The sequence below is a fragment of the Drechmeria coniospora genome, chromosome 02, assembly GCF_001625195.1.
Source record: "Drechmeria coniospora strain ARSEF 6962 chromosome 02, whole genome shotgun sequence".
NCBI lineage: Eukaryota > Fungi > Ascomycota > Sordariomycetes > Hypocreales > Ophiocordycipitaceae > Drechmeria > Drechmeria coniospora.
Window position 1 is genome coordinate 10,016,459 of NC_054390.1, and position 14,793 is coordinate 10,031,251.

Below are 14,793 nucleotides of genomic sequence, written 5' to 3' on the forward strand. Positions count from 1 at the left end.
GACATTATATAGGCGGTGCGCGTACTCTGCATCCATCAACCCTAGCACATGTGCCGCCTTAGTTTCCACGGCATGGTTTTATCGTCATGAACCAGGTCAACGTGCCGTGCTCATGTACTTGCGGGACTCCTTTCGTGTCCAAGTAGGTGTAGGTGTAATAGATCGCCCTGCTTCATCTGCAAGCTAACGCACTCTGACGGGTAATGCAACGTTAATTTCACAGCCAACAACATTTACTGGTTGACCCGCGTCGTGCAGTGTCGGAGAAGAGGTTGAATCGAGTTAAAGAGAAATACATTTACGGGTACAGTGTAATAGAGTGAGCACGAATACTCCGTGCACATATAACATGGATGCGGAGTTTGGAGTACCGCATGGGCACGCACGAGTAAGATCTGAAGCATTCCAGGAAGTGCACACGCACAGCACGTGTACACTTGGCACCCCATACATGTAGTGCACTGTACGAACGAAGAAAAGAACAAACGAGACCGTTGATGTTGAGTTGGTCCACACGAATGGTATGATGCCTGACGTTGGAGTTTGTATTCCGATTCGATGGTCAGTAGGGAGTACACGTACACCAGACATTAACACTTGGGAGCACCCTGTATTGATGGTTAATAGTGTGCTCCGTAGTTGGTCGCACTCCGTACATGCACTTACATGTCCTTGTAATAACGAGGACTGGGCGCTGACACTGGACAAGTGTCATGGAGATGACTGGTCGCTGACACTCGACAAGTGTCATGGAGATGACTGGTCGCTGACACTCGACAAGTGTCATGGAGATGACTGGTCGCTGACACTCGACAAGTGTCATGGAGATGACTGGTCGCCTTCCATGCAAGCCCGTGAAGACGAGTGTCGCTGTCACTCGGGTCGTGATTGTTCAGATACGGTCCGCATTCTTCATCGTAAAAAGTGAATATCGGCTGAAGTTGGCTGGGAAGGTGAATTGACCTCACGCGGAACCACCGTCGGAAGTGTAGGGGTGATTGCCGACATTCGGAGACGAGCATTCCTGCTGGCGTCCAGCCCTTAAGCGGCAGTGACACCATTAGCGTTCTCTGGTGGTATTCCGGCAAAGGAAGCCAATTACCCCAGCATACAAGGGCAAGGATTGCCTGATCCGGGTATTCACATACCTTGACTCGGTGGGTCCTGGGTCCTTGCTAAATAACTGGGCAGATATTACCAGCAACAAGCCCTGCCGTCTCCGAGATCTGCCCATGCATGTATATGTGTTTCATGTGGTCCGGGAAAGGGAGTGCCAACCTGCCTCGTTAGGTGTACGGTACGGCATTGCAACTTGCGGAGTAGTTGTGATCCAAGTACGGAGCATATGTGCATGCTGAGATTCATGCCACGATTATGCATCGTGCCGCTACGAGGTGGATGCACGGCGAGCACTAGTTATTGACAAGTATGCTCACGGAGAGCGGCTCGTTCCCGTCGGTCGGTCAGTGCGTCGAAACTAAGAAGAAAATGACTCGATCAGCATGGTGAGTGACCCCACAACGATGGCATCAGTCTCGACCTACAGCACGACCTGGGTTCCCGATGGTTTGGGGGGCACTCCCCAGAGACTGCCAACCTGGAGCCTCATGGCATCCGGGATCGAGTCCGGCGAAGTGCAATGCAACGTTGGACGTTGAAGGCACGAATGGGCCTGTCTGGCATTCGCAAGCTAAACAACGATGGTGGGATGTGCCTCTTGTGGAGGTGAGATGGACGGAGCCACAACAGTTGTGCCCTTTGTTGCTCGTCACGGAAGACTGGATAGGGAGGGTAGCGAGTGTTGCAACCAGCTGCCGCCTGATCATGGAGTCATCGTCTGCGTCGATGAATAAATAGCCTGTTATCGTGGCAGCATGGACGAAGTAATGATGCAAATGTTGTATTTTGTGTTCACACTTGAGCCTCCTCATCCGCACTCTCCTCACTGAGCAACATGACTAAGCAACCGCCTTAGTCAGTCGAGGTCCCTGACCAGTTGGGTTTGGCGCGTTTGCTTGTACTCCGTGCTGTTTGTTAGTCGGTGCTTACATAAGTACGTGTACATAACTTTGGTGTGTCTCTGCACTTAATCGCCGTGGGGCATGACATAACCGTCTCTTTTATAGGACAACGCACCTGTTTACACCGAGCACGCTGTCCATGCCTGTGGCCTTCTGGTGCGCAACGTGATCGCTCCGACTCTGCATTCCCTTGCATTTTGGTGTCACGGCGATGCGAGAGACTCGGGCGTACCGTTGATGTTGGATTTGCCCGCTTGCCCCAATCGCCTCCTTCTTACATCTGCTTCTGTTCCGGACCGACGACGACACGGACGGCAAACGTTTGAACGGAATCCAACATGTTCCAAGTACGTCTCGCACCCGCCCGCACTTGTTGCCTCCTAACCGTCATGTTTCGGTAGAGAATCCGGGGTGCCATCGACAGGACCATCGCGGAGGAGCAGGCTCGGCAGCAGAGGATCGACAGCGCGACACCCTCTCGGTCCGCGTCGACCTCGTCGCGAACCAGCACCGCCGCCGGCAGGGGCAGGCGTCCGCGCCGGAAACACCCCGTGGAGATTCTCGACTCGTCGGTGCCGAACCCCGATCCTGCCGTCTTCGAGGCCGCCTTCGTCATCGACGATAGCGATGAGCCGAGCCGCGCCGGCACGCCGAGGGTGCCCTCCCAGGAGAGGGCGGACAAGGTTGGCGGCGCGGCGGTCGTGCCGGTGATTGCGATAAACGGGGAAAGGGAGCAGAAGCGGCAGGTGAAGGAGACGGACGGAGCCGACGAGAAGACGCGAGAGGATGGCGACGACGTCGCCGTCGCAACGTCGACCGAGACGGAGCCTGCACCTGCCAACGAGCAGAGCCCCGAGATTGCGAATCGCCTCCGCAAGCTCGAGAAACTCGAGGCCACCTACCCCGGTACGTCGCCCTCGAGATGACGCCCCCGTGGCCGGCTCGCTGACCGTTTTCAGAGCTGCTGCGCTCCTACCGAGTGGCCCACAAGCGAGCAACGGCCATCGAGCCCTTTGAAAAAGCCTTGCGAGAAAACACGCCCCTCACGTCCATCGGCGACCCGAACGCACTCGTCGAGTATCTGAACCAGATGAATCTGCGCAGCGAGATGGTCATGGCCGAACTTAAGAAGGTCTCGGCCGAAAAGGACGAGCTCATGAGCAAACACGACGAGACCCAAGAAAGGTTGAAGCAGGTCCAGCAGGAACTCGATGCTCTCGTGGCCGAGAAGCAGAGGGCCAAGTCGAGCGCAGCCTCCAGGAGATCCAAAGTCAAGGCAGCGACAGCCACCGATCCGTCCGATGCCAAGGGTCCCGACGACCGATCCGACGCGGAGGAATGCGTCGAGTCGCAGAATGCGTCCTCGTCCAAAGGTTCCGCACGATCGCGACTCGACGAACGTGACAAGGAGGTTGCAATGCTCCGAGAGCGGCTGGAAACAACCCAGGCTCAGCTGACGGACCTCGAGGACCAGGCGAAGAAGCAGGACGAGGTAAGCGCAGCCGTTCGTGTGGAGTCCGGTGCGTCACTCGCAGCGTCTGACAAGAAGTTTGCCGAACCGCACGTTCAGCTTAGCAAGGCCAACGACGCCAAGACGGTGTCGATGAAGATTGTCGACGATCTCAACACGCAGATGAGCGTCCTGAAGCGAGAGAACGCCGAAGCGACGACGAAGATGGAAGAGCTTGCGAAGAAACTCGAGATTATGCCGACGACGGCGACAGGCCAGCAACCTCCGGTGACGCCCGCTTCCTCGACGCCCGCCGCGCCCGGTGCTTCGAAAAAGAAGAACAAGAAAAAGAAGGGCAAGGGGGGCGCGGCCGCGACGGCGACGTCGGGTGCACAGGGTGCCAAGGGCGTGCCGGCGGCGGAACCATTGGCGAGTCCCGGCATCGTCGAATCGGAGAGAGCCGCTTTGGAGGCGGAGATTGCCAAGCTCAAGGACGAGGTTCGAGAAAAGGACGCTCGGATCGAGGCATTGTCGGTCAAGCGCAAGACGGAGGAGGACCTCCTCGAGGAAATCGAGACACTGCGCGACAACCTCGTCGACATCGGTCAGGATCACGTGGCCGCCAAGGACAAAATCAAGGACCTCGAAGCGGAGAAGCTGGCTCTGGAAGGGCAGATTACCGAGCTCGAGAGGATGAGCCCCTTGGTGCCGCACGAGGTCGCCGGCGACGATGCGGCGGGCGACATGCAATCCCTGCAGGACGAGTACGACGAGCTCCAGGACAAGACGGCGGCGCTGCAATCCGACCTCGGCGCGGCGCAGCAACTCGCGCAGAGCCGATTCAGGGACCTCACAGAGCTGCGCGAGCTGCTCCAAAAGGCGCAGCCCGAGCTGAAGACGCTCCGGCAGGAGTCGGCCGAGCTCAAGACGGTCAAGGAGGTGCTCGGGGTCAAGGTCAAGCAGATCATGGAGGCGGAGAAGAGGGAGCAGGACCTGAAGCTCGAAACGTGCCGTCTGCAGCAGGTCGCGACGGATCGCGAGACGGAAATCATCAACCTCCAGGAGAGGCTCAGGGCCGGGGGCACCGGCAAGCAGCAGGCCGAGGAGTCGAAGCGGACGGCGGAGCGCGGCCTGCGGCGCGCCGAGGCCGACAAGATCGAGCTGAGCGCCAAGATTGAAAAGGCGGAACGCGAGGTGCAAAAGATGCAGGAGGAGTCGAGCAAGCTGCGGCCGCAGATCAAGGAGCTCGAGGCGCAGCTGCACAGGATGAAAAGGGAGAAGGTGGCGGCGCAGGAGGAGGCCGACTACAAGTCTCAACAGTACCTGACGGCGCAGGGGCTGCTCGGCAGCATGCGGGACCAGACGACGGAGATATCGACGCAGCTCAAGGAGTCCAAGGAGCTCGCCGAGTCGCTCGAGGAGGAGCTCGCCGAGGTCCAACGGCTGCTGCAGGAGCGGACGAGGGAGGGCGAGACGATGCGGCGGCTGCTCGCCGACGTCGACGAGCGGGCCGACCACAAGGTGCGGGAGATGCGAGGGCGCATGGAGGCGGCCGTCGAGGAGCGCGAGCGGCTCGAGGACGAGTCGAGCACGCTCGCGAGGAAAAGGTCCCGCGAGACGGAGGAGCTCAAGCAGAAGATTCGCGAGCTCGAGCGGGAGGTGAAGACGCTCGGCAGCGAGCGAAACGACCTGGAGGAACGGCAGCGGGCGTGGAGGGAGCGCAAGTTGGAGCTCGAAGCCATCGAATCGCAGGCCGAGAGCGAGGGGAACGAGCTGCGCTCGGCCGTTGCCCAGCTGCGTTTGGCCCTCGACGCGTCGGAGAGCCAGCTGCAGGACAACGAGAAGCAGCGGGCCGAGCTGCGCAGGATGCTCGGCGACTCGACGCAGCGCTACGACAGGATTGCCAAGGACCTCAAGGCGGCCCAGGCCAAGCTCGTCTCGAGCTCCACCGTCTCGGGGGCGTCGACGCGCACGTCGACCGACTCGAGCCGCAGCGGCGCCGTCGGGGGCCACCCGGAGATGCTGTATCTGAAGACGATCCTGCTGCAGTTCCTCGAGCAAAAGGACGGGCGACTCCGAACCCAGCTCGTGCCCGTCCTCGGGAAGCTGCTCAAGTTTGACAAGTAAGTCTACGCACGCCTGCCACCCCCGAGGTGTCACGGAATGCTGACGATGGGCAGAAGCGAGGAGCAGAAGTGGACCAACGCCGTGCAGCACATAGAGGTGAAGTAGTCGCCGTCGGAGGGGCTCTGCCACGACACGTAGGATAGTCAACGAATGCAGGCTTGGCGAACGGATGATTGCACCATGAATGCCGGGACTCCCACGATGCCCATCGACGAAATGCCTCGATGATGGCAAGCTTGGCGATGCTCGTAGCGATGAAGGTCGTGAAGGCGGCAGGGAGGAAGACGTCGACGATGCCTCACGGGCAAGCCTGCACCACTGGGGGCCGGACGAAAGCGACGAGGCGAGTTGAGAGGAACGATACGCATGGTGTCTGACACGGGATGATGGTACGAGTAGTATTATTCGTAGCAGGGAGCCTTTGACGATGAGGTTTGTGAACAAGTATAGGGTAATTATGGTGGATGCCATGAAATAAATGCACTCCATACTTGGATATAACAGTATTATTAGTATTACGTAATAATTTCTTGGTGGAGGTGGCACTTGAGAGGAGGAGTATGGGGGATGAGTCAGCCAAAATATGGAGGCAAGAACCAGTGGGCATCGTTCCTGCCGACTACCGCTGGTGCACACTGTGCGGATTATTCCCGAGCTTTACATACCGGTACCTAGGAGTACATTTAGATTGGTAGTCGGTCCTAGCGTTAATCAGGTACATCGAGGTACCTACGGAGGTGACCTGCTCGTGATGCAGGCACGCCGTGCTATTTCGTGCTTCTCGTGCTTCTCGCCACCTTGCAAACTTCATCCCCCCAGCCGCAGTTCATCTCTGCTTGCCTCGCTCCGACATCGACAAGGGCATCCGTACCGCTGCCATGGTGTCCTTTTGGCCCTGGAAGGTTCGTCACCCCTTGGCCGCCGCGGGCGACGACGATGCGTGCTGACGGAGGCCCAAGGGCAACACCTCTTCCACCGCCTCGTTCGAAAGGACGCTCTCGACGCTCGCCGTCCGAATCGCCTCGTCCCAGACGCGCCTCGATGGCCTGCGCTCCAGCCTCCGTCGTGCCAAGGTCCTGTCGACGCTCTACCTCGCCTTCACCTACACGGTCTACGCCATCGTCCTGCTCCTCGCCGTCGGCTACCGAAACCTCGGTGCCTACGAGTGGACGGGCTTGGTCGGAGGGCCGGTGCTGTGGGTTCTCCGCGATGCCGCGCCGTCGAGAGCTTGCCTGACGGGTCCCACGCAGCATATACCTCATCCGCACCCTCACGACGGTGTACTACAACTTTCGCATCGAGAGCACCACCGCGAGGCTCAAGGAGTACCAGGAGGAGCGTGCCAAGACGATACAGGAGCTCAAGGACGCGACAAGATACGACTCGACCCTGCAGCTGATCGAAAAGTACGGCGGTGAGGGCAAGGCCAAGAACGCGGCCCAGGGACCGCAGGACGGCCAGAGGACCAAGGGCCACGGCGCGCAGGCCAAGGGCACGGCGAAGCGAACGACGATGCCCCCGCCGCCGACGGCCAACATCCAACGCCCTGCTGCCGCCCCGGGAACCCCCGACGGGCCGCCGCCCCGGGGATCGCCTTGCCCTCCGCGAATCGACGACGGGCCGCCCCCGGGTGCCGAGTTTGCCCCCAACGCCGACGCGAGCTATGCCATTCCCCAGCTCGCGACCCCCCCCGGCGGTGAGGCCGAGACGCACTGGTACGACCGCATCTTCGACGCGCTCCTTGGCGAGGACGAGACGGCCCGCAAGAACCGCATCGCGCTCATCTGCCAGTCCTGCCGCCTCGTCAACGGCCAGGCGCCTCCCGGCACACGATCAGTGTCCGAGATTGGCATCTGGAGGTGCGCCGACTGCGGCGCGTCCAACGGCGACGTGGACGAGGACGAGAAGCTCGTGAGAGAGGTGCTCGGCTCCGCGGCTCCCGACGACGACGAAGACGAGGAGGAGTTGAAGGGCGACGAAGCCGGCAGCGCCGACGAGGTGGCGGCGCCCCGGGTGACGACAGACTCTCCGGCCGCCGAGCTGCGGTCACGGAGGGCCAAGGCGAAGAAATAGCATGCCCCTCGAGGCTTCTCGACCCAGGAGCGGCGGTTGGAAGCAGAGCTGGACCTCCGAGCACATCAAACGGCGCGACGATGCATCGTGGGTACATTATTCCCCGTCATTGTGCATCGGACATTGAAGTACATCGAATACCACGAAGATGCATTGTGAATACATTATTCTCCGTCATGGTGCATCGGACATTGAAGTACATCGAAAACCACGAAGATGCATTGTGAATACATTATTCTCCGTCATTGTGCATCGGACCTCCAAGTCCATCGAATAGCGCGACGATGCATCGTGAATACATTATTCTCCGACATCGTGCATCGGGCCTTTATCTACGTCGAATACCATGACAATGCCCCGTAAATACATTATTCTCCGTCATCGTGCATCGGGCGTCTACGTCGAATACCGCGTCAATGCCTCGTGAATACATTCTTCTTCGTCACCATCCATCGGACCTCCGAGTACATCGAATACCGCGACAATGCATCGTGAATACATTATTCTCCGTCATCGTGCATCATATGGACAGCTTGCCCTCTAGCAAACGCAGAAGAGCCCTCGCTCTCGCGGTGCGGAGAGGCAACTCGCGCAAGTCTATGTATCGTTTTATTTCCCTTCCATTTCCTGCCGTTCCGTTCCCATTCCCGCCCCGGCCCTGCCCTGCTTTTTCCCGCCGTCGAGGGCTGCGAACAAGTCGAGGCTCGAGAGCCCACGGCGCACGTCACGCGAGTCGTCGCGTCCCCACGGCCCGTCGCGTCAACCTCGCCGCGGCCGACGGCGGAACGAGCCACGCCCCGACGCCAGCGACGCCGTCGGCCGAGGGTCGGGGACCGTAGTGGCCGCATCGACCGTCGGGGCCGAGGCCGAGGCGGCGGCAGCGGCAGCGCAGGCGTGCATCGACGGGGACCCGACGCCCCGACACGCCCCGGCCCCCGTCGTCGCGGAGGAGGCAGTGCGCGGGCCGCGCCGAGGCGGCCGACGATTTCCAGATTTCCACCGGGAAGCGGCAGAGAGAGCGTGGCCGCGGGGGGGGGCGAAGGCGACTGCTCCCGGCGCGAACCGTCGACGCGGCGACGACGCGTGCCGGCCCCTCATCGTTTCCTCACCTCCGTCGCCCACCCGTCGATGCCCTCGCCGCGGCTGCCGACGTCGAGACCCTCGATGCGGAGGCCCTTCATGCCCGGCGTGTCGTCGAGCCAGGCGTGGCCGGCCATGCCGCCGGCGTTGGCCCGCTTCTCGGGTATCAGCTCGAGCATGGGCGTGAGGAAGTTGGCGATCCTCTTGGCTTCGTCCTCCTTGAAGTGGTACTTTTCGCGCAGCACGTCGGCGAGGGCCCAGTGACGGAGGCGGTGGATGTTCCGCAGCTCGCCCTTTCGGTTGAATATCTCTTGGCTCCACTTGCCGCTGAGGCACAGCGATCGCGGAAAGGGCCCGAGCAGCTCGATGATCTGGGCGATGTGGTCGTCGTCCTTGCCGTACTTGGTGCCAGACTGGGGGTCGAAGAGATAGTCGCCCGTGATGAGCTCGAATACCTGGGGCGACTGGTCAGCGCGAGGCAACGGGTACCCGGGGGGGGGCGGGCAGAGGGCGCGCACCATCGAGGCCATGCTCCAGACGTCGGTGCTCGCACCCCACTTGGCACCGAGGATGACCTCGGGGGAGCGGTACTGCCTCGTCTGGATGTCGTTGGTGAAGTGGTGGTTGGTCCAGCAGGCGTTGCCGAGGTCGGCGATCTTGACGCTGATGACGTCCAAGGAGTGTGCCTCGTCGGCCTTGCGCTTCTCCCCCGTCGAGGCCGACGAGCCGGCCGACCTCTCGAGGGAAATGCTCGACACCTCGCGGGAAAGGATGTCCCTGGCGTCCGCGACTCGTTAGCGATCGACGGCGACGGCGATGAGACGGGCCGCGACCTACGCGGATTTTTCACGATGCTTCTGGGCGTCGTCGGGCGACCTGACGGACGAGTCGGCGGCGGCGGCGTCGGCGGCTGCGGGCGGCGAGGGACAAGGGTCAGCGCGGGAGGGGCGGTCGCGAGAGAGAGGCCGCGGGCGTACCTTCGTTGACGACGCCGGCGAGGCTCGGGCCGGCGGGGGGGAAGATGCTGTTGTGGTTGAAGGAGGCGTTGAGGGGCGACGGCAGCGGCTGGCTGCCGGTGATGAGGGTCCTCCGCCTGCGGCGGCCGTTGCGGCTCGGCTCCTTGTCCCCCGGCTCGTTTTTGACGACCTTTTTGACGATCTGCTCGACGTCGCCGATCTCGATGAGGACGTTTTCGGGCTTGAGGTCGGTGTGGATGATGCCGCACTCGCGGTGGAGGTAGTCGAGGCCGAGGAGGACCTGCTTGGTGATCTGCTTGACGAGGGGCATGGGGATGCCGCGGTGGTTCCAGCGCTTGATGAGGCCGAGCAGGTTCTCGCCGAGCACCTCGAAGACCATGCAGACGTGGGTGCCGTTGGGGCCCTTGTGCTCGAACGAGTCGAGGAGGCTGACGACGTGGCGGCGGCCGGGGTGGTCGGGCTTGGCCTGGACGATCTTGTTGAGGAGCTTAATCTCGTCGACGGCCGTCTCGGTGTAGTGGGCGGCGGAGCGGACGACCTTGAGGGCGACGTGCTTGCCGTGGGTGTTGTCGCGCGAGAGCCAGACGGTGGAGAAGTGACCCCAGCCGAGCTTGCGGACGACGGTGTACTTGCCGTCCTTGAAGGTCTCGCCGATGCTGACGGGGTGGTAGCCGCCCTTGCAGTAATCCTCGGAGTCCTCCTCGTCGGCCGTGTTCTCGGCGGGGTCGTCGACGGACGAGGACGAGGGCGAGTTGGCCATGGCGCCGGAGAGTTGATGGGATCTGCAGGCGAGCCTCTGTCAGCGACGGTCAAGGGGGCAAGCGAAGTGACGGCGAGGGCCAGCGGGAGAGGTGGGGGGATGAGGAGCGTGGGATTGCAGGAGCAGCCGCCGGAGCAGGATTAGGGAGGGTTAGGAGGGGATGGTCGAGGCGCCGAGGAGGATGAAGGAGAGGAGGAGGGAGGACGGGGGAGAGGAGGATGAAGGAGAGGAGGAGGGAGGACGGGGGAGAGGAGGACAGAGGAGAGGAGGAGGGAGGACGGGGGAGAGGAGGACAGAGGAGAGGAGGGCGGAGGAGAGGAGGACAGAGGAGAGGAGGGCGGAGGAGAGGATGACGGAGGAGAGGAGAGGAGGGCGGAGGAGAGGAGGACAGAGGAGAGGAGGGCGGAGGAGAGGATGACGGAGGAGAGGAGAGGAGGGCGGAGGAGAGGATGACGGAGGAGAGGCGGACGGAGGAGAGGAGGACGGAAGAGAGGGCGTGAAATCAGCGTCAACGGGGGCACGAGGGTAGCCACCTAGACTTGAGGAAGCTCATGTTGCCTGTGCCGCATGTCGTGAGCCGTCGTCGAGGGCGACTTGCCGCGGGAAGGAGGATGGATCTCGGCCGAGCTGAGGGAAAAGGCGACGACGGAGGGGACCGCTGGAGGCGAAGCCTAGCTGGCCGCCGTCGTCTCGTCGATGATGCGGCCGACGGCAGAGGACCGTCGAGCGAATCCGAGGGTCGAGGGCACGCCGGAGAAGGAAGCAAGCGGACGTGGAGAGCGCCAGGAAGAGATGCGGCGGCGGCGGCGAGTCGAGAGACGGCAAATCGACGGTGTGGGAGGAGGGCGGGAGGGGGGGGGTGTGTGTGTGTGTGTGTGCGTGTGTGTGGTGGTTGTGACCTCGAGGAGGAGAAGCGCGGGTCGGGACGGGGGGTCGGACGACACCCTAGCAGGCCCCAGCAGGCCCCGGCAGGCCCTCGGCAGGCCCTCGGCAGGCCCCCAGCAGGCCCCCGGCAGGCCCCAGCAGGCCCCAGCAGGCCCCAGCAGGCCCGGCAGGCCCAACGACCCCTCACGGCCACGACCTGGGCGTCACTGGCTTCAGCGCCCCAGCGTCGTCAGCCTCGCCAGCAGCACAGGGCACGGTCCGACAGGCCTCGGATCAGCCTCGACCTCGGGCACGAGGTGCCTGGCCTTGGCACACGACGGCCACCAATGGCAGGCGGCCCGACGTCGTCGACGCAGGCATCGTGGCCAGAGGGAAGACGACTTGTCCTCTTTCCACACCGTCGGCTCCACGGGCTTGGACTTGGGCTTCTGGGCTTGAGCTTTCGGGCTTGGGCTTCTGGGCTTGAGCTTTCGGGCTTCGGCTTTCGAGACGAGGCGAACCATCAAGGCCAGCTCGGCCCACGGCTCAGACGGGGCAGGCCGGCTCGGCGAGCGTTGAGGACGACGGGAGGCGTGAGGAGGCAGGGGGCGACGGATACTCACCCCGCTCGTGCCGTCGGGTCTTCGTCGTCGGCGTCGGTGGTGACGATGGGCTTGAGGCCGTCCTTCTTACGCTTCCTCGCGGCGAGGCCGTCGCCGCCGTCGACACCGGTGGCCGGGGCGAGCGGCGGCTTCTGGCCCTCGGTCGGCTCGCCGCCGTTCATGGTGGCGATGGTGTCGACGCGGCCGCTCGTTCGTGGCGGGCTCGTGCGGAGGCTTCGTTGGCCTCGGGCCGCCTCGTGTCTCGCCGGCGGCGAGGGGTCGGGGGGGGCGAAGTGCTCGTGTCGCGGCCTTGGGCTTCGAGCCGGAACCGTCGGTCGGTCGGTCGCGGCCAGCAGCTCGGGGGGGGGGGGGGAGACGAAGTGGTGATGTTCGATGACAGGGTCGGACTGCTCGCCGCCAAGGTGTCACGTTGGCCGACCTCACGGCAGGCGGCGGCGGACCAATGAGAGGGGCGGGTTCAGGACGGCTGGCGGCGAGGCAGGCCTGCGGCGGTGCAGGCGGGTTAGAGCAGCGAACAGGGGATACCTCGTCCTGATTGTGGTCCGCGGCATCGCAGGTACCGGATACCTGCGACGGCGGGTGCGCGCGAGGGCGAGACGGGGTACAGGGCACAAGCGTCGCTAGCGGGCCCGAGGTACCGAGGCTTCACCGAAGGCGGTCGGAACGGAACAACAGCAGCCGCGGCGGCGAACCAGATGCGACTTGGCCGTGCAGGAATCCCTGCACAGTGTGCTCACGGACGACTCCGCACTGAGCCGCCAGCTCGGTTCCAGACGGCGGCTCGAGGGTGGTGCGCCGCGGCTGGGCTTGTCGTGCGCAGCAAGAGATGATTATTTTGAGTAATAATTATCGTACGGAGCACGGAGCACTTTTCCATAAGCAGCAAGATGATTATTTTACGGCGCAATTACCGTACGAAGCACGGAGCACTTGTCCGTAGGCAGCAAGAGATGATTATTTCATGGAACAATTACCGTACGGAGCACGGAGCAGTTGAGTGGTCATACAGTGCTCCGCACTGTACATGCGCACGCAGCTCGCGCTCTCAACGGTGCAGCTCCCAGGCATTACTAATTGTACAGTACTTGCTTGCACTTGCCGTGATACCATGCGCACGTGCTTGGATGTACTCGGGTGCCGTTAACGCCGTACATGAGCGCCGTCCTCGTGCAAGTACCCTCCCGGACAGGGCGCGGTACACCCACCGCGACCGCACGGCGGCGAGGTACTCTGCACTGCCGTGGCGAGTACATGCACAGCCTGGGCACGCAAGTCTCTGCCTATCCGACGTACCTGCACGCCACCGCCGACGAGGCGCAGGGGATGCCTGAGGGGCAGCGGATGCCTGAGGGGCAGAGGATGCCTGAGGGCGCAGCGGATGCCTGAGGACCCGAGCGACGGGGCTCGAGGGAAATTATCGAGGCCAAAGAAGGGTGGGTGTCGGTACTGTAGATGCGCAGGAGGGTGCTGCAAGTATGTCGACAGAATGCACAGCAACACTGCACGGTAGTATGCGAGTAGGTGCCTGTAAAGTACCTACTGCTAGGTAGGCAAGGTAGGCAAGGTAGGCAAGGTAGGTAATTACTTACCAGCACTCGCAGCAAGCACAAGTAGGCGTGCAAGCTACAGCATCGACAGCGCGCCGTGACGAGGTGGTGCGCGGGTGTGTGTGTTGCGCTGGTACTTGGGGCTTGTGCCGCAGGTACTTGTGACGATGGCACGAGGGACCTCGAGATGCACCCGCGCCATGCGTGGGAACTCGGTACCGAGCGCTCAAAATTGCACGTGTGCTTGTACCGTTCTCGGGGGGCGTGAGTACCTGCATAACGCACTGCGGGGTCTGATGCGTCCGCCTGTCATGCCGTGCGTCACTCGTTCGGCGACGCACCTGATGGCAACAATCACACCTACACCTACCGTGACGAATACGACGACGACGGCGATGCACCCGATGGCAACAATCACACCTATATCTGCGACGAATGCGTGCCCCGAGCACGGCCACCGAGCACCCGTGTGCACACGTACACGTGCTCGTCGCCGCAAGTGGTCGCCATGCAGAGAGAGTGCAGCTGCTCGCGCTCCGTTCTCGACGCCGTCACCTTTGGGCAGGCGACGCACCCGCGACGTGGCACTCGGCATTCCCGTCTCGCCGCTGGATCGAGTGCAGGGAACCCCGACTGCGCGGCGACAATACTTGCGCGCCGGTTCGCCCGCGTCGAAGAAAGGAGCCGAGCAGGGATGCGGCGGGTGGGAGGAAATAATGCGTCGCCGACGCATGGCATGGGTAACCCTACGAGTGCTCGGGATGGGAATGCCCACGATGCCACGGCCACTGAAGAGCAAGTATAGATGATTATTACAGCACTTGCACGGGCATCATGAGCAGCAATACGGAGTGCTCGGCAAGCACATGGGCTCATGGGAATGCCATGATGCTACGCCCGCTGCGGAGTACAGAGTACTGCAAGTAAGTACAGGTAATTATTACAGCACTTGCACGGGCATCACGAACAGCAATGCTCGGCAAGCACATGCGCCCATGGGAATGCCCATGATGCTACGCCCACTACAGAGCAAGTACGGAGTACAGGAAATCATTACAGCACTTGCACGGGCGTCATGAACAGCAACGCTCAGCAAGCACATGCGCTCACGGGAATGCCCATGATCCTACGCCCACTGCAGAGCACTGCAAGTACAGGTAATCATTACAGCACTTGCACGGGCGTCATGAACAGCAACGCTCAGCAAGCACATGCGCTCACGGGAATGCCCATGATCCTACGCCCACTGCAGAGCACTACAAGTACGGGTA

General features: G+C 62.1%; 3 protein-coding genes across 3 annotated transcripts; 1 reads left to right on the forward strand and 2 right to left on the reverse strand.

Annotated features, from left to right (window-relative positions):
* Positions 1 to 2,359: 2,359 nt before the first annotated feature.
* On the forward strand, positions 2,360 to 7,671 carry DCS_05865 (vesicular transport protein; the record flags this gene model as incomplete). The annotated part of the gene is made up of 6 exons (XM_040803166.1): positions 2,360 to 2,368; positions 2,423 to 2,927; positions 2,981 to 5,594; positions 6,356 to 6,500; positions 6,558 to 6,793; positions 6,849 to 7,671. 6 exons carry the CDS (start codon positions 2,360 to 2,362, stop codon positions 7,669 to 7,671), a joined length of 4,332 nt encoding a protein of 1,443 aa, XP_040658199.1.
* Positions 7,672 to 8,765: 1,094 nt separating this feature from the next.
* DCS_05866 (uncharacterized protein) lies at positions 8,766 to 10,488 on the reverse strand (the record flags this gene model as incomplete). Its single annotated transcript, XM_040803167.1, has 3 exons — positions 8,766 to 9,528; positions 9,589 to 9,661; positions 9,729 to 10,488. 3 exons carry the CDS (start codon positions 10,486 to 10,488, stop codon positions 8,766 to 8,768), a joined length of 1,596 nt encoding a protein of 531 aa, XP_040658200.1.
* Positions 10,489 to 11,585: 1,097 nt separating this feature from the next.
* DCS_05867 (uncharacterized protein) lies at positions 11,586 to 12,136 on the reverse strand (the record flags this gene model as incomplete). Its single annotated transcript, XM_040803168.1, has 2 exons — positions 11,586 to 11,916; positions 11,976 to 12,136. 2 exons carry the CDS (start codon positions 12,134 to 12,136, stop codon positions 11,586 to 11,588), a joined length of 492 nt encoding a protein of 163 aa, XP_040658201.1.
* Positions 12,137 to 14,793: the final 2,657 nt, after the last annotated feature.